Below are 20117 nucleotides of genomic sequence, written 5' to 3'. Positions count from 1 at the left end.
CACACACGGCAATCACTCGACAGATTTGATCTAAAACATCACGTAATGTTCATATTGGGCTTGTATGTGTTATTAATATGTGTTAAAATACTAAATTTGTCACATTTAGCTGGAGCACATTTTACCTACCACCTTTCTGCGGCAGGCACTTTTTTCCAGGGGTTTCAGTACAGCGTAACCGCTACTGCGTCATCGGGTGGGCGTGGCCTATCTGTGAATTTGCATAGGTCACGGATCATGCGCAGATTGTGAAAACAGCCGTTTGATTCAGATACCTGTATGTATTCGCAGGGGTTTCGTGTCCAATGCCTTTTATATGCAGTACTAAATAGCTGTCCTGATCGCAGGGGTTTCATGTGAAGTCAGTGTATGTTTTATTAAACAAATTAACTTAAGATACCTCTCAGATTACATTAATACTGTTATAACTTAAGATACCTGTCCCGATCCCAGGGCTTTTGTGCCAAATACTTTATATATCATATACATTAACATCAGATAGGCTACCTGTCCTGATCTCAGGGGTTTCATATATGATCACTTTTATATTATATACACTGTAAAATGTAATTAGTTGACCTTACTTAAAAAAAGTATGCAAACTCGTTGCCTCAAAAAAATTAAGCAAAGTAAACTTAAGATTGGTGAGTTAGAAAAGCTTGTTTTTTTTAAGTGTGCAGTACTAAATGAAGTAGTACCACTAACACGTTTTTTTAAGTTCATGTAACTTAATAGCCATGATTAGTGTTAACTTAATTTTTTTATTTTGTGTGGATTGCTTGATATAAATTTAACCCCACTTAGAATTACTAAATACCTACAACTTAACACTTTCAGTTCTGCTCACTAATTTTTCAAGTTCACTTAAATTAAAGAAACCAATTTCCTTTAATGGGTCCTTGTTGTAGCTGCCCAGGTTTGGGTCCAACATGTGGCCTTTTCTCTTCCCCATTTCTTATAAATTTTTGCTGTTACTATGTATTAAAGGCAAACACAACACAAACATATAATATAAAAGAACACTCACCGGGTTGATTCAGCTCCATTACAAAATTTATTCAATGCACATTCAAGTACAAAACAGCAGCTAAACAACAAAGTTGTGGTTTGTTCAACTGTATAAAATGAAAAGGAAAAATATAAAAAAATTAAATAAAAATATTTCTGTGAGATAATTCTATGCATGTAACAGTCTCCCAATATTAAACAGGTAACTACTGGATGACTTCAGTGCATGCAAAATCAGTGCATTTCTGATCAAAACTGAAAGTACAACAAATGCTTTTGTTTCCCAAAGTGAGCAGTCAAAGGATTAAACCAACACAAATAAAAACATCACTCCTTGGAGTTTGTGTTTGTACTACATTACAACTATGAAAAGTTTTCCCAAAACACAAATGTAAACAGGATAACCTTGCTAGGTTATTTTCTGACATTATCATCTAATAACAACTAACAACTCATTGCAACACAACGTGGCATTATTTCCATCATTAGCATACCTTCATAACATGGTAGACTTTAATGGAATATTCTTTTTTTTTCCTTTGAGAACGTAAATTAGTGAGAACAGTTGCATGAAAGCATCAAACTTTCTCTGATAAGAGGAGAACATTAATGGCTGCAAAGCTTACAAAGTGCTATCTGACAGCCGACGGCTCTTTACTGTTCTAACCCAGAAGACTGTTCTTCAGAGTTAACAGTTTTGGTGGGAGGTTTTTCTTTCCCAGTCCAAGCATCACAGTCTGAATGAAGTTGAGAGTATTTGCCATGCATTTTGGGTAATCCAAATGCAATGCATATGTAAGACCAAACAAAAGACAAACTGCCTGAGGCAAGTTTTTAATATGATCCATGACAATAACTCCCTCCAGAATGATGGCAGTGGAGATGGGCTGGAGGTCCACTGAGCTTTGACCCTCGTGAGGATTATCTTCACTGACAACTGTCAGCACACCAACAGTGATGGATTCTAGGACCTTGTCTCTCTCTGTATCCTACAAAGACACACATTCTTCAGCATTGCAATTTATGCTGTTCTAAAACATTCTTTTTTTAGTGTTGTATTGTTATCAGAGAACATGGTTTTAAATGTTTTCACACTGGATTGTTACAATAAAGCAAACAAAATATATATTGTAATGGTTAAACTAAAGCTATGGAGATACAAAAAGGTCTATACATTCCCAAAGAGTGACACTGACTTTTCAACCTACAAAATACATCAATCACTGTACAAAATGTATATTGTATATTGAGCAGATAGAATTACACCTGTCAACGCAGGTATAGTTTTATGTTCATGCAGAGTGAAGGATTACAAATTTAAGAATATGTTTAAGATCTATGGAAGACATTTTCTGCCAAATTTAAATAAATTAAAGGACTAAAATGAAAATTTAAACCAGATTAACCATTTCATTACAAAAAACTGTATGCAAAATGTGTGACAAAATTGAGAATGAAATGAAATTATTTCATTCTCATGGTGACAGTGCATCATCCCAGTCAAATTGAAAAATAAAATGCAATTGGTGATTTCACATTTCATTTTTACTGCAGTCTCGAGGCAAGACAGCCAATATTAAAATGAAAAGCCAAACGTGAAAAAGAAATTACAAATAGTTTTACAAAGCTCTTTATTAACGCTCACGCAATAATAGTGACAACTCAAATTCAAATTGTAAATTTTAGTTTTCATTTTAATTCCTCTTTTATTTTGGTAAAGTATGTGTGTGTGTGTGTGTGTGTGTGTGTGTGTGTGTGTGTGTGTGTGTGTGTGTGTCTGAGTCTGTGTTTGAATCTGTGTGTGTGTCTGAGTCTGTGTTTGAGTGTGTGTGAGTGTGTCTGTGTTTGAATCTGTGTGTATGAGTCTTTTTGAATGTGTGAGTGAGTGTGAGCCTGTGTTTGTGTGTGTGAAAGAGTGTGTGTTTGAATCTGTGTGTGCAAGTCTTTTTGAATGTGCGAGTGTGTGATTGCCTGTGTTGGAGTGTGTCAGTAAGTTTATGTGTGTCCACCTCCTGGTCCAGGTTGGTGCGAGTGTGTCCACCTCCAAGTTTGTGTGTGTGTGTGTGTGTGTGTGTATGAGTCTTTTTGAATGTGTGAGTGTGTGTGAGCCTGTGTTTGAGTGTGTGTGTGTGTGTGTGTCTGAGTCTGTGTGTGTTCAACTCCAGGTCGCTATGTGTGTCCATCTCCAGGTCCAGTGTCAGTTTGTGTGTGTGTGTGTGTGTCTGAGTGTGTTAGCCTGTGTTTGAGTGTCAGTAAGTTTGTTAGTCCAGGTTTGTGTGAGTGTGCCCACCTCAATCTCCAGGTTTGTGTGTGTGTCTGAGTCTGTGTTTGAATCTGTGTGTGAGTCTTTTTGAATGTGTGACTGTGACTGTGTGTGTGTGTGTGTGTGTGTGTGTGTGTGTGAGAGTCTTTTTGAATGTGCGAGTGTGTGTGAGCCTGTGTTTGAGTGTGTGTGTGTGTTTGAATCTGTGTGTGTGAGTCTTTTTGAATGTGCAAGTGTGTGTGAGCCTGTGTTTGAGTGTGTCAGTAAGTTTGTGTGTGTGGGTGTGTCCACCTCCAGGTTGGTGGGTGTGTGTGTAAAATTTGTAGCAATAGCAATGTCTTTAAGTTATCTGACACTAAGTGTTGGCCATGGAAATGTATACTTGTCAATAATATTATATGATATATTTAACCCTTTTCTTGTGCCTTGATCAGACTTAACTGCAGCAGCTCGTGTTCTCAATAAAGAATCCTGCTGAAGAAAGAACCAAGTCTCCTGGTCTTCAATTCTAAGTGTCCTACAAGACCAAACTTTTTCTTATGTGCAAGTACTTACAGAGCAGGTCTTGTAGAATTCACTGGAGTCATCACCGAGTAAAATGGGAATGCCTTTGAGGACAACAGAGCGAAGTACTATGACGTCTGGTGTCTAATGATACACAGAGAGAGAAAAGACCAGTTAACAATTTGCAAGGCACAAGCAGACAGGAAATAAAATAGGTTGGTCTGGATAGTCTCATTTAGAACTTGATTGATGAACTATCACACAGATCAAAAGCAAAATGAACCTACTTACCATCCAGCTTATGTGCTGCATCAGCTCCCTGAGTTTCTGGCCAACAGTTCCCTTTTTTGTTTTGAAAAGTTCAATGAAACGTGGGGCATACTGGTCCAGAGCCTCAAAGAAGTCTCCCTCAAGATTCTTACTGGCGATTCTATTAAACTCAGCAAACACCTGAAAAAGTAGAGAGGAGTGGGTAGGGATGGAGAGGTGGCAGAGGGATTAACATTTCAACAAGTATTTGGATTTCTAGTCACACACCTTGAATTTATTTTTAATTTTTCATTATTTTATTGGTTGAGAACAAAAATTGCTTACCTGTCTCTCTATGAAGAGTGCTGGCCATCGTTCAACCATGTTCTGTACAGCAGGCACCTTTTTTACAATTTCTTGTCTGCGTAGTGGGAATGATTGGTCCATCATTTGTGAAATGAGAGTGCCATTTGGTTGTTTTTTCTTCATTTCTTCCACTAAAACCATTCTGGCATTTTCTAGACTTGTTTCATCATGTCCTTCAGGTAAGTTAGGCAGGTAGTTTGCTTCACCTCTTCTTGGCCGCTTGATATTCTTGCTTGAGGATTCTCCCTCTGGGTTGCCTTTACTTCTTTTGCCTCCATTGATTGCTACATCCTCACATCCAGCTTTTCGAAGCTTTGTGCGATAATTGGCCATCTTAAATTTAAGGCTATTTTTCCAGCCATACCATCTGTGTGGTCCAGGCTCAGTGAGGCAGGGGTGTTTGCTAATCAGTGCTTTTGCAACACTGCTGAAGTTATCATCGTCAGGGTAAGCCTTGAAACTGTACATCGTCTCAGCAAGCTTTTCTAGTATGTCATGCTTCATATCTCGTGGTAGAGTCATATGTGTTTCATCTTTCATATAGGCAAGATCTGCCTGTCTGAGCCTATACTCAACATCTACTGAGAAATTGGGTATGTCAAAGAACTCTGGCCACTGTTGTCTTAGCGATGGTGATGCTCCTACAGGCGACAGGATCTCAGTGTCTGCTGTGCTGCCCTCAGTGTCTGATGTTGTGGTGGGTGATGACAATGCTGTTAAATGGAGAGCCACAAGAGGGATGATTTTGACTGTAGCTCTTTCAGGTAAATCAGTTATTTCAGTCAAATTGCAGAGGGCATTATTGAAGTCTTGATCTTCATACTGCAGTTTAAAGTCATACTGCAGTGACAGTTTATCCACCAGTTGCACTTTGAATTCTTCAATGGACTGTGGTCTCTTATTTAAAGTCAACTTCCTTATATCATCTTCAGCGATGATGACTCTCAGTAACAACCTCTGGTCCATTTTGATAACTGTTTGACTCTCTCAGCATAATATGTGCCGTTTCAGTGTGACAAGCTGCTTGTCTCCAACTCTGTAAAGTGAAATCGGGAAAACATCATTTAGTTCAGACAACTGAGTGACAGAGAACGTGGGCAAATGGCTACTACAGAGCTCGTACGCTCTAAGATGCTCATTGTACCATGATTTCATAAGTCTGCAGACAAATATTATGTCTGTATTGATCACCACAATCTTTGCTATTTGTCTGAAATCTGGCAGCCCTGAGCACGATCCAACGGAAATTACCATATTAGCACTGTACTTAATGCCATCTATGCAAACAGAAGCTGCTACAAGGACTGTGTTCTGGTTATTCCTGAGATGGAGACGGTTCTTCACATTTTCAGGAAATGAAGCAACCATTACAGACTTCACTTTGTTAATTTCAACAGATGGCTTGAAAAAGGAGGTAGCAGCTAAATGGAAGGCTATCATATGCTGGTGTCTGAGAGCTAAAGTAAGGGGTATGTTTTTGAAGTTGTGAATGTGACGCACAACTTTCTTGAAGAACTTGTGTTTGCCTTCAAAACGCATTGTCCACACATCACACAATGGACCAAAAGTTTGAATTAGTTGAGGATAGTGCTCAATGTAGTGGTGCTTCGGTCGTAGCTTCTCATTCGGGAAAACTTTCTGAAATATATCTCTATGTTCTGCAATCTTGCAGTCAAGAAAGCACACTGACTCCTCTGAGAAGCTTGCAGACACTGACAATTCCACTACATCTTTTAAGTTCATTAAAACCTCCCAGGTTTCATCCCCCTCGGGAATGTGATGACCTATCAGTAGTGGCAGAAGGCGAAGGAGTGTCCAATTTTCATGACCATTTCCTCCAATTGTTGCTTTGGAAGCAAAGTTCTTTGCGATGATCTGGGGTTGGTTTGTTCTGTCTGAAAATGTATATGGAAACTGTTTAATAGCCACATTCAGGATTTCAAGTGAGAAGTATCCCTTTGATATTAGTGCCTTCAAGCACAAAGCCAGTTCAGCCGGAACAACACCCTCCAGAAGATCATGCAAAAGGTCTGGAGGATACCCATTGACAACATGAAAATGTTCCAAGCTTTTACTAAGTGGGCAGCTTCTTTTCACGCCATATTGTTGAGCCATGGTAGGATCCTGCAATACATCTTGCACCTGTCTATCATGATTTTCTTTTGTTCTTGGTGGAAATGAGCCTGTCCTCACTTCCTTGTGTTGTATTTCCTCCCGTTTGGCCATACAGAATCGGCACATCTGACTTACTGTGAAGCTCTCAAAGAACCCTCCCAAAGAATGGGCAGCTAAATTATCTGCTGCAACAAATAATACTGTGCCTTTTATGCTGGCTCCTAACTGTTCAACATATACACCCTGTTGCTCAAGAAAAACAAGGTCCTGAATGAGTGGGCGGAGAATTTCCCCATAACCATGGTCTTTGAGACTGCTGACCTTGCAAAGTAGAGCAAGCTGAATGGAATGAAGAGAGGAGCGATATTTAGGGTGTAGATTTCCAAGTACCCAGTAAATGGCACATAGCTTGTGTTTCTTTCTGGATGTTCCTAAGGGGTTAGCCACCTGAAAATCATCTATGTACAAGCAAAGAGCAATCCTGAATTCTTCCTCTGTCAAGAGAGAATTGTCTTTAAACCGGGAACCATCCCTGTGAGATCGGTATCCTTGTGACAAATTTGGCTCAGGTGACATGGCCTTATCTAAAATGTCTCCATTGTTTAGCAATGTCTGCAGCATTTTTAGTACGGGGATATACACAAATGTCTGCTTGTCATCTTTTAGGACAAACTCAACAGGCGTTACCACTGAGAATTCTTTTGAAATGTATGATGTTCGCTTGCTAGTGGTTGACAATGACCCCCCAGTAGAGGTGAATTTCAGGAATACATTATTCTCAGTAAATACTTTAACTATCTCACTCACTAAAGAGTCCTCAACATCTCCACAATGTTGATTTAGTATTTTTCCAACAGATGTATGTAACAATGGCTGTGAAAGCACATAAATTTGATTGATCTGCTCTATAACTTCTTGCAGGGCATTTTCAGAGATGTTAAGAATTGATGACATTTTCAGAAATAGAGCAGCTACATTATGTTCCAACTGACTCTCCAAGTTCTCCACATCTTCACTGAGCTCAGTAACCTCAAACTCAACCTCATCAGTTTCAGGGGCACTATCCTCGGGTTGAATATTTGTATGAGGTGGAGGTTCCTCAAGTTCATTATGTGACACAATTTCAGGTTTGAATGCCATGTTATTGTGGTCTTGATGTTCTTTGCTTTTATGTGCATTAAAGGTTGAATAAACATTGCTCTGAAAGTTACAGCCTTGATATGGACAAGAAACCTTTTGCTTCAGCTTCAAATGTCTTCGTAAATGGGTAAAAAAGTCAGCATCAGTGCAAGGCTCCACAAAGTCACACAGCTGAAAATGGAAAGCAGTTTCACCCACGTTCCCTAAGTCCTTTTGAGTGTGCCATGTTGATAAGTGGACTTTGAGTGCATTGAAAGATTTAAATGTGCACAGGCATTCCTTATGAAGGCATGGTAGTGGTGATATTCGAGTGTGGCACCCGTGTTTTAAGCGGTAATGTTTAAGTAAGTAGCCCCTCTTTTCAGCACAAAATGTGCAGTACTTACATGTCCACTGCATAGGAAACGGTTTGTCGTTTTGAAAAATCTGAAAAGAAAGAAAAGATAATTTTAGCATCAAGCCTAGCAACATAAAAAGACAAAAACACTGAAATGCAGTATCAGATTTGGAATACCAGAGCTATGGGTAAAACTAAATCCTTGCAAAAATCTAATTATCAAGCTTTTAATCAATGAACTTCTTTAAAACTATAGTTAAAAACTATTTGCTAATTTCAAGTTGTTAAATTAAAAATAAAATTTTATTGTTACTAATTTTATTAAATAAATGTTTTCTTGATTGAAACAAAGCATTATTACTTAATAATTAATTTATTTTGTTGCAAATAAATTGTGTTGAAAATCATGTATCAAATTTGATACCTGTTGTATAAAATTATTTTCCGAACAATGATGTCACATTTTTGTAATGTAATCAATATAACGCCTACTACAATGCAAAAACACTGTTTTTGGATGATTAAACTAATATAAATAGAAACTGAAATACCATTTTAAAATACATTGTGTGTATTTTTACAATAATTTATAATCGATAAACTATATTGATCAATTTCTGTGTATTTTCAGATGTCAAAAGAATAGAGGAAGATATTACAAAAATTAAAGTGTCTTGAAAATGCCATCAGCATAATAGTCTATGGCAATTAAAGTGACAGAGAGAAGTTAAGGAAAGAGGAGGATGCCTGACCATGCATGATAATGGTCATTCAGACAGCAGTGATGAGGAAGAATATCAAGAAGAAAATGTAGTTTAGACACGCACAGAAGTAAAGGTCCCAACTACACGAACACAGTCAGAAAGCAGTCAGCAAAGCAGACTCCATCCTTACTTATCTTCCTCTAACTGCACTATGGCACTTTAATTGCCATCTATTATTATGGACTCTGTATACGTAGAGTATTGAAATAGTTTGCCACTGATGAAATGCTACAGGACACTGGAGAACAAATAAGCCTGCACAATATATTCAAAGATGGCAAGTCTATAAACACAGATGCCAAATAAATTCAGAAAGTCCTAGGCATGTACATGAACATGCACCCCATAAAAGGTCCATGTTTATGTACATGCACAGCAAATTTTAGATAGTAGATTTAACTACCTTAGAGTTAAAATTAACACTCCCTCAGAGTTTATATGGGAACCACTATAAGTGTTAAAATAACACTTTTGAAAGTGTTAACATTGTCAACACCAAGAGAGTGTTAATTAGCAAACTCTTATTGTGTAAAATATCTGTTAAATTTCCGAAAAAATACCAGCAGCTGTGGTTGCCAGAATCTTTCTGTGAAAAACATGGAAGTTTTGTAGAACTGTATAAATTTACAAAAAATAACCATATTTCATGAACTAATACAATGTTCAGTTTACAAAATCATAGCTCAGTAGAAAAAAAAAGTAAAGTCTTTAGATGCAATAATGTTATCATGTGTGATTGCAATTAGCAAACAGATTTTGACTGCATTAGTAACTACACAGTTACCTTTAAACAAAAGAAGATGCAGCATAACATCAAATAATATCAGTTCATCTTGGACTTGAACAGAGACGCTATTATCCTCCACAATGGTGACACAAAAACCGTTTTGCTGTTTTTCTTTTTTTCTTTTTCATTTTTAGATTTTACGTAAAAATACCAGCAGCTGTGGTTGCCAGTAATCTGCTGCTTTTAACATTCATAAATTCAGTTTACAGAATATTTCTGTTAAAAGCACATTCAACAGTCTGTATTTTTTATCGATCTCACACTGCAAATTTTAGATTTGGTAGATTTAACTACCTTAGAGTTAAAATTAACACTCCCTCAGTGTTTATATGGGAACCACTATAAGTGTTAAAATAACATTTTTGAAAGTGTTAAAATTTTTAACACCCAGAGTGTTAATTAGCAAACTCTTATTGTGTAAAATATCTGTTAAATGTATGTCAAAATACTGGCAGCAGTGGTTGCCAGTAATCTGCTGTTTTCAACATTTTACATTCGTAAATTCAGTTTCCAGAATATTTGTTAAAAACAAATCCCATAGTCTGTATTTTTCATTCGAACACGTAAGCCTTAAATTCCAGAGCAAAATCCTCACTAGTGTCCTCACTACAGAGGGCTGAACACTCAGACAGTGATGAAGTTAATGAGACAATTAAGTGTCTAATTAAAGGAGGATTGAAAATTGTTGATGAACAACTGTTAACAAGCAGAATCACTGAAGGACAGAAAAACACAAGCCAAAACCAAAGATGAAATCAACTGAGAAAAAAAAAACTCTAAATAAAATAATAATCAATAAAAATAAAACAAATTACACAATAAAAAATTTTATTTTTCAACATCTTTAAAAAAAACTCATCAAATTAAACAACTTATCATGGAGCTTCACCTATTACTGACCAGTGACTTTATTTCTGTCATGTGAACAAAAGCTCTTAATGAAATTTCTGTTGTTCATTTGAAGTCACCATGGTGGAGGACAGAGTCTACTTTAGTCAAGCTCTTTAACTTCTTACAATAAATGTCTTTTATTTTGGTTGCTATAGATAGTGTTAATTACACTATTTATACATATAGCATGGAAAGCCGAAAGAAAATTAAAGTGTCAGTCTGAAGAGATTATTAATGATAACATCGCCACCCTTTCCTGCTTGTTTTCTAAATCAATATCATATTAGTTATGTGTGAGAAATAAATAATATACATAAATGAAACCACTGAAGCTCAAATAAAACCAATATTTACAATTAGAATGTTTGATCTATGGCAGCACTCAAAAACACACAGACATCAGTAATTAGTCTTTGAATCTCAATGATGGTGACAAACAAAAAAATAAAAATCAAGTAAAAAAAAAAAAAAACACTACTGAAATATCACCTCCCAAAAACAACACAAAATAAAGGAAAATAAAGAAATTGTAAGAACATAAAGCTGCATAATTTATTCATGTTGCAATGCATGCTGGGAGCTTTGTACTATGCTGGCACCCAGCATGCATTGCGGAATGAACTATGCAGCTTTTTTTTTTTTTTTAGCAACCACGGTTGAGGTTCATGTCCTGATTCTTGATGCCTGTGTGTCATAAAGAGCAAGCTGGAGCTTGAATGTTTAGTGCATGATACTCTAATTATTAAATGCATCCTAATTGTTTGTTGAATTTTCTATGAAGAGCAGCAGACTGCCAGAAGTATTGTCCCATGCAGTTTTAATACAACTATATTTGCATATCTTTATGAATCAACTTAATAAACACCTGAAATTAAATCTTTAACAATTAAGCATAAACAGTATAGTTTCCCTTGACCTTTCTTGCTATAGCTAATGAGATTTAGAAACACAGCTATAGCAGTCAGAGAAACAATATGATATTAGAGTAAAGCTTCAAGAGCTCAAATAAGCAGCCTCTGATCTCCATGATGGTGAGGTCAAATGAAATATTTTTAATAAAAAAATATAAACCTCGGTTCATTGTCAAATATTCTTACAGAAATTAAGTCAAACTGTAATCAGTGAAGCTGCTAATGCTATTATTTAATGGAGTTGTTTAATCCTCTGTTTTAATTCAGTTGGTTTGGTGTGAGGCTGTGTCTGTAGTTTTATTTCTTCCTTCAATTTCTTATTCCTTCAGTGATTGTGCTTGTTAACAGCAGGTGTTCAACAGCAGGTGTCTGAATTCACTTATTTGTGGTCATTCACTCTGTCTAGTGGACTAAACTAATTGACTAATTTAAGGGCCAGGTGAATGAGGGTGTGGCGAGATTTCAGACACTCTGATTAGTTTCTCAAATACAAGGGTTTTTACAATCTACAAAGGTAGATACATGTTACTCTGTATGACAAGGAGGCAAATAAGCTTCTAACGCCGAGAGGGTTGTTTTACCTTTATCTAACTCTAGAATTTTAACACTTTACTCTGAATTACCACAACACTTGAAATTTAACACCAATGAATTTGCTGTGTGTGCTTTTTTAATGTTACAAGGCATGATCCTGATCATTTTCCAACATGGAGAAACCTGACAGAGATAAAAACACTGCACAAGCAATGACTTCTCACTTCTGTGTACCGTGTAAATGTAAAGGGCATCTTTGCCTGAACAAGAACTGAAACTACTAGTGCGCCTACCACAATGTGAAATAATAAAACACTGTAAAATGCTTAATGTAACAAAAAATAAAGAGATAAACTGCCTAAAATGTTCTCTTTTGTCAAAAAGAGAAGGGCAAATTCATTTTTTTGTAATTAAAATTTTCTATGTTTTGAGCAAAAAGTTGCACAAACGCCTGATGTATCAAATGTGATACAAAATAAATATCATGAAAAAAATGTATATTTTTATATTTATATTTTATGTATAAACTGTAGTCCTGGGTATGATGGACTATAAATCGAACCCACAGTATCTATGGAGACAGTCCAGAAATACTAATTAAATCAAATAGTTGAAATTCTAAATATGCACAAAATATTCTGTATGATGAAATATACTATAATGAAATAATTTCAACACACAAGATTTTCTAAGCTTTTGTTGTAATCCAATTGCTCTGATGTAAGCATAACTTTTACTTTAGCATGCAATAATTATACAGTTATTAGTTGAAAATACCTTTTATTGCTGGGATTATGGAATGTGTGGATTGATCACCATCTGCTTGAGCCTGGAAGGGCACAGTTAAAAAAAAAAAATACAACAATTTAGCACAACCAAGTACATGTGAAACCTGTAACATAGGCCAATAACCCACAATGACAGCTCCCAGTATTAAAATGTACATATTATGTACAAGATGACCTTAAAGAATAATGTAAGCCACTGAGTATGCCAGCAAATATGTTCCCTATCATAGCAGACTATGATAAACTCAGTGTAAAGATCTTTTCAGACAGGTAAACACTCTTGTCTGTAGCGAACCAAGACGGATCTGGGTAAGAATATTAAAATATATTAAAATACTATATTAAAATAAAAGGATACATCCAGACTTGTTCTGATGTTCTGCCTGAGCTTACAAACAACAGTTATAAAACTCAGGAAACTCCCAAACCGCCGGGATCAGTCTCTTATCATCATGCTAGCTGCTAGTCAGTACTCGATGACAAATGTTACTTGCATGGCAGGTGGGCGCGTGCGCGTGACGAGCACGCCCGCGACCGTTAACGTTACTGCTACATTAAAGTTTTTCCTCAATTTTAACGTGACAAAAGTCTTGAAAGTTACCTATTTTCAACACAGAGGAAGTTATGGAAGTTTCATCAAAATAGAGTCACGTTATGTCCATAATATAGTTAGCTAGCGTTAGCCGACATTACTACACACATCATAGCAGGCACAAAACACTGGCGCTAACTTACAGAAACAAAACGATCTGCGCAAGGGTAAATTAAAATATTTACTCACCAAATGAGTGTGCCAAGCACAAGAATCGCTGTTATGCTGACGATAATCACAAGTGCCGTTGAAGCGATGTTTAGGTCCAGCTCAATGATATCCAGCTTCATCTGGTCGGTCAGTTGCGGGCAAGACGTGACATACCGTTTGCAAAATTACGAATCCCGCCACGCCAAGACCCGCCTTACGAAGCACCTTGATTGGTTGGGGATGATTGGTTGATCTGCGCATGCCCACAGTGTCATAAACTTACTTTTTCTAAATGAATCCAGCTCAAGTAAACTGAGCTGGTAAGATTTTTCAACCTCAAAGTACAAGTAACTTACTAAAAGTGAGTGTTAATAGCAGGTTGATAAAAACTGATTAAGGTCAATTTACTATTTTTAATTAAATACCATGTTTGCATTTACAGTGTACAGTAACATCAGATACCTGTCCTGATCCCAGGGGTTTCATGTATGATCACTTTTATATTATATACAGTAACATCAGATACCTGTCCTGATCCCAGGGGTTTCATGTATGATCACTTTTATATTATATACAGTAACATCAGATACCTGTCCTGATCCCAGGGGTTTCATGTATGATCACTTTTATATTATATACAGTAACATCAGATACCTGTCCTGATCCCAGAGGTTTCATGTATGACCACTTTTATATATATTAACATCAAATACCTGTCCTGATCTCAGGGGTTTCATGTATGATCACTTTTATACTATATACATTAACATCAGATACCTGTCCTGATCTCAGGGGTTTCATGTATGACCACTTTTATATATATTAACATCAAATACCTGTCCTGATCTCAGGGGTTTCATGTATGATCACTTTTATGTTATATACATTAACATCAGATGCCTGTCCTGATCTCAGGTGTTTCATGTATGATCACTTTTATATATATTAACATCAAATACCTGTCCTGATCTCAGGGGTTTCATGTATGATCACTTTTATATTATATACAGTAACATCAAATACCTGTCCTGATCTCAGGGGTTTCATGTATGATCACTTTTATATATATTAACATCAGATACCTGTCCTGATCCCAGGGGTTTCATGTATGATCACTTTTATATTATATACAGTAACATCAGATACCTGTCCTGATCTCAGGGGTTTCATGTATGATCACTTTTATATTATATACAGTAACATCAGATACCTGTCCTGATCCCAGAGGTTTCATGTATGACCACTTTTATATATATTAACATCAGATACCTGTCCTGATCCCAGGGGTTTCATGTATGATCACTTTTATGTTATATACATTAACATCAGATACCTGTCCTGATCTCAGGTGTTTCATGTATGATCACTTTTATATATATTAACATCAAATACCTGTCCTGATCTCAGGGGTTTCATGTATGATCACTTTTATATACAGTAACATCAGATACCTGTCCTGATCTCAGGTGTTTCATGTATGATCACTTTTATATTATATACAGTAACATCAAATACCTGTCCTGATCTCAGGGGTTTCATGTATGATCACTTTTATATTATATACAGTAACATCAGATACCTGTCCTGATCTCAGGGGTTTCATGTATGATCACTTTTATATTATATACAGTAACATCAGATACCTGTCCTGATCCCAGGGGTTTCATATATGATCACTTTTATATTATATACAGTAACATCAGATACCTGTCCTTATCCCAGGTGTTTCATGTATGATCACTTTTATATATATTAACATCAGATACCTGTCCTGATCCCAGGGGTTTCATGTATGATCACTTTTATATTAGTTAACATCAGATACCTGTCCTGATCCCAGTTGTTTTGTGTATGATGACTTTAAATAAAAATAGAAAATAAATATGAGTTATGTTAATTAACTAAGATCGAGAAAGAAAAATTAACCACGATTTATTACAGAAAATGTGGTATTTATTTGTTTAAACATGACTGAATACCATATTTTAAACTACAAAAACACGGTTAATCTTACCACAACCATTATTATTTGGTTTAAAATGGAAGTACAAAAGCCCAGAGACAGTACCCTTACAAAAATAGCCTACAGGAATCCTGCAGGATTTTCATTTTTTTCTGCAGGAACCTGCTGGTATCCTGTAGGAATTATGAAATCCTGCAGGACATATTGACAATATGTGCAGGCAATTCCTACAGGTTTTAGAATCATGCAGTACTTTTTGCAGGAATCCTGAAGGATTCATTTTTTTCCCCTTCAGAAAAGCTGCTGTCCTGCAGGAATTCAAAAATCCTGTAAGACACATTGACAATATGTGCAGGAATTTCCTACAGGTTTTTACAATGGATCCAAGCAAGTGACAAATCCTGCAGGATTTTATAATTCCTGCAGGGCTTGCAGGAATTATTTGTTGTAATTGGAATGAAAGAAATTGTGTCACTTGTTTTTGGTAGCAATACAATATGAGTTCTAACAGATAAACATTACAACAAACAAACAAAAAAAAAGAAAATAACTACATAAAGTATACAAAAAGATTATAGGCAATTATAAAAATCAACCATTACACTAAACCATTCAAATTATGCATTTATGCAAACAAGCAAGCTGTACACTTTTACGTTTCATTTCTATACTTTTTTTTTCATTTATTAAAAATCTGTTTGGTTAGATGCAAAAAAAATCAAAATAAATAAATAAATTAAAAAAATGCAAGACCTGTCCTTGAGGTAGTATATGTTAAACGTATGTCTGTGCATTTTATGAGTTCAACAGAGTCTCTTCCTCTTTCTTTTAAAATGTTTGTTGCTGTTATCCTTTATTCTCTGTCTTTTTGACCTGAGCAACCTATTTTATTCTGTGTCCATTGCCTTTTTGTGGCAGCTGAAACTGGTGCCTCTTCATTTAAGTACAATTTTTACTCCATTTTTATTCTTTTAAAAGAAGCAGGTTACGGTTATTGTTCAGGTGATTGGTAAACATAATGTGTTTTCTGCAATGTTAGAGTAAATTTAATTATTAAATTAATATAAACATTTGTTAAACATTTTAAATAAAATAAGATATAAATGCTAAATTAAAATTAGATAATACATTGCTGCCAATAATGTATAGGTCTATTTTAAACACATTATATATTTACAATATTTTAAGTTAATAATGACTACTACTAATATATGTGTGTATTATTTGACAAAATGGACTTGAGTAGACACATTAAAATAAACATTCTTATAAACAGACTTTTTTCTTTAACAAAATAAATGATTTGTTTGTGGAATACGTGTGTTTTGATGAATCTGTGCTTTACAGATTCACACAGTCTTTCACACTTAAAAAAAGACGCTCGTTTTCGCCACCTACTGGCGTTACAGTGTAGTTTACATTATAAACTCCGGTAAAATGAATCATTCAGAGAAAAGATTCGATTCATTGAGATGACTCGCTTCACGTCGCCGATTCGAATGCACGTCAGTCAACTGTCACCAACCGTCTTCTGAAGGTAAAACACTTTTCTTAAGTTATTTTATCGTTAAAGTGCTCTAATAAATGCTCTGTTTTAATGTTAAATCAGTAAATTGTTTTGTAACACCAAAACAAATACTTACCTGATTTTTAAAGTCGAGATACTACTAGTACATACTAGTACATTGCTAACGTAATATACTAAGGTCTACTACCGCACATCATATCAGAACTTAATTTAAAAAATTACTATATGAAATGATATTTTTATCATTGTTAACATAACCAGTGTTTTATTTAGTATTTTCACTGCTTATAAATGGTGCTAATATAGTTTTTTGTTACCTCAGAAATCATTTATCGCTACGGCCGGACAGCAAACTACTCTTTGGCAGGTACATTAAGGTAAAACTGTTGTCATGGATACAGTCAGCTGTAGCCATCAGAATTAATTGTGTGCATGTGTGTGTGTGTTTATTTATGTCTATATATTTATCTATCTTAGAAAATGGGCAAAAGATGAGTCCTAACATTAGTGGAATGGAGGGAGGAACCATCGACCTATGACATTATTGTTTCTAAAAAGAACCTACTGAAAAAGAAATTTGAACCTGGGGATGTTGTGGATGTTGCCTATGAGGATGAAAGTTCACCAGCTACAGTTCTAGACATTAAAGGTAAAACGTACAGCAAACATCAAGACTTGTGATCATGAGTAGGCATTGGACAATAAGCGGTTTCAAGATTTATGTCTGTTTGGAAAAGTCACGGTTTTATAACCACCAATATTTTCTGCTATACAGTTTCCAAGGTATTTGTAAAGGTTTTTTATGTGTTGTAAAGAAATCTGTGTTTTTGAAACTAATGACGACAGCAGCAGTCAATGATTTATTTTAATTATTTAGCCTGACATGTTTGCCGTTCCAAAATATTTAAAATCTTTTCTAAAATAAAATGTGTTTAAGTTGTTGTTTTTTACTCAGATTTTTAAAAATAACTTATTTTAGAGCAGTAATCACAATATTGTGATATTTTATCCAAGGTTATCATATCAACAGAAACTTAAATCCTGCTCATGCTTTATCATGATTGAAGATAAGTATTTTCAACTTTATCTATTTCTCTTTAGAGAACAAAGAAACTCTCAGGAGGAGGATATTCAGAAGAGGGGAATTTACAGACGTAGTAGAGAAGAAGTTTCCAAACGTACCAATAAAATTGATCAGAGCAGCAGTAAGGGAAAAAGTAAATGATGAGCACAAGTTACAAGTAAGGTAATCATTTGTGCATGCACGCACACACACACACGCACACACTTGTATGGACCCTTTTCACATTTGCGTGTTTTTTAGCAGCTGAAATCATCATAGTTGGTAAACTCCGAGCGCAGTGAATGAGAGAGTACAACTTTTTTTTTTTTTTTACAATTCTATTTGCTACAGAAAACAATGTCAAATTTACTGTCCTGTCCCCATAGACACTTCATTAGATACTCCTCGCATTGTTTTTTTAATTTGACATAAAGATTGTATTATACATAAATGAATGTAAATGTACATAAGTTTAAAAAATCTAAATATTAAAAACTTTAAGGTATTTAGGATGCAGATGATCTTTAACAACACATCATAACAGTTTTGTGAAAAGGGTCCATTAATTGTTTATGGGGATTCTTCATAGCTGTAATGGTTTTTATACTGTACAGACTGTATTCTGTATACTCTACCACTTACAGGACACTTTTTTTTCTTTTTTTTTTTTAGGAAAATGGAGTAAACGCAGCCTGTTCATTGGATTCTGGTCTACTTTTTATTTTTATTTTTTTTTAACAATTTTAATAAATAATTTGTGAAAATACATTGATTCATTGTGAAATTTCTCTAACTTCAAATCTATCCTGCACAATAATCCTGCAGGAACTGTATATTTTAATAGACCTGTAGGATTGTAATTCCTGCAGGAACAATCCCTGCATAAATTTCCTTCATAAATTTCTGTCTTAAAATTTCCTTCACAAAATTCCTGCAGGTATTCCTACAGGAAAATGAGCTGAAAATCCTGTAGGATACCTGTATGAAATTCCTGCAGGATTCCTGTAGGCTATTTTTGTAAGGGCGTAAAAACACGCTATTCGTGCCTTTCCGAATACCGTATTCGGGTTCGGCTCCACCCTTAATCAACATGCTTAATCATCACCACTCTCTCTGATAATTCAAAAATCAATCACTTTACATTTTTTCATCAGTATGACCATATTTCTGCATACACTATTAACCTCAGCTTTAAAATCTATTCTCCTTAATTGCTTCTAAATCATAAATTAAACACAATCTTCCTTTGTTTGTTGCTTTCTTGTAAAATTTTATTAAAATTAAATTAGTCACATCTATGTTTATAACTATAAAATTTAGCTTAAATAAAATTTCTAAAACAGATTCCATATGACCTTGTCTAGGTGTTTCTCTTAATTGCTCAACGACAAACAACCTCTTCACTGCGCTGACTACTTTTATAATCCTCCATTTAAGTATTTCACTAATAATCAATCAGTTTTTTGAATTTGACACTACTTTTGATAATTCATTTTCTCAACTATTTATTACTTAGTTTCTTCTAATCATTTTTATGATTTTCTTTTGACTACTAATTAGTTCTACATCATTTCGCTTCAACTAGTTGCCCATACAATCTTGATATACTTTTATAAGCTAACCAAAACTCACTAAATTTTCTTATTTGTTTCTTTCAGCTGTATTTTGACTTCATCATTAAACTTCTTCACATGGTTACATGTGAAAGAAAATCTGTTTTCTTAAACTCTCTTATTATGTTTTAATTCTTTTATCAGATTAGAACTATTAATTTTTACCCGATGAAGTGAGTTCAATTTTTCATGTTTCAATTTCTTCTTTACGCATAAATATTTTTTTCTGTTACCAACCTTTTCTAGTTTTTAATATCCCATCTTAATTTAGATGATTCAACATAATATTTTGCTTTTAGTAAATCTTTACTTAAATAATAAATTCCATCAAAATGTATAATTCAAATGATTCCAGTTACCAATAGTTGTTTCTTCTTCTTTAGTCACCACCATTACATTGTACTTCCTCCTATATCCTGTTCATGCCCTGTATCAGTAAACCTATGAAAATTTGCAAACATAGTTAAATATCATTTCAACATTATACATTTAGAGATTCATTATATATTTTCCTTTAAGTCTTTTTCTTAGTTATTATTTTCATAACAAAA

At 35.0% G+C, this 20117-nt stretch overlaps 3 protein-coding genes and 1 long non-coding RNA gene across 5 annotated transcripts in view; 2 read left to right on the top strand and 2 right to left on the bottom strand.

Moving 5' to 3' along the window:
• The window catches only part of LOC137491106 (uncharacterized), a 421384-nt gene that overhangs the window by 103752 nt on the left and 297515 nt on the right, over window positions 1–20117 (top strand). The gene's annotated exons all lie outside the window — the stretch shown is intronic.
• LOC141381800 (uncharacterized) overlaps window positions 1–20117 on the bottom strand; it is an 887475-nt gene that overhangs the window by 647710 nt on the left and 219648 nt on the right. The window lies entirely within an intron of this gene.
• Window positions 1036–13541, bottom strand: LOC101886407 (sterile alpha motif domain-containing protein 3-like). Its single transcript, XM_087249986.1, has 7 exons — window positions 13439–13541; window positions 12647–12698; window positions 8032–8071; window positions 4370–5426; window positions 4067–4225; window positions 3827–3919; window positions 1036–1997 (listed from the first exon to the last, which is right to left on the bottom strand). Exons 4-7 carry the CDS (start codon window positions 5354–5356, stop codon window positions 1671–1673), a joined length of 1566 nt encoding a protein of 521 aa, XP_087106112.1. The 5' UTR covers window positions 5357–5426; window positions 8032–8071; window positions 12647–12698; window positions 13439–13541; the 3' UTR covers window positions 1036–1670.
• LOC137491149 (uncharacterized) lies at window positions 15878–18719 on the top strand. Its single transcript, XR_015942829.1, has 5 exons — window positions 15878–16899; window positions 17213–17267; window positions 17368–17539; window positions 17992–18136; window positions 18626–18719. It is a non-coding gene; the product is annotated as an uncharacterized LOC137491149 (long non-coding RNA).

Source organism: Danio rerio, chromosome 4 (genome assembly GCF_052040795.2).
Source record: "Danio rerio strain M-AB ecotype USA chromosome 4, GRCz13ab, whole genome shotgun sequence".
Taxonomy (NCBI): Eukaryota; Metazoa; Chordata; class Actinopteri; order Cypriniformes; family Danionidae; genus Danio; species Danio rerio.
This window is presented reverse-complemented; position numbering and strand designations above follow the sequence as displayed.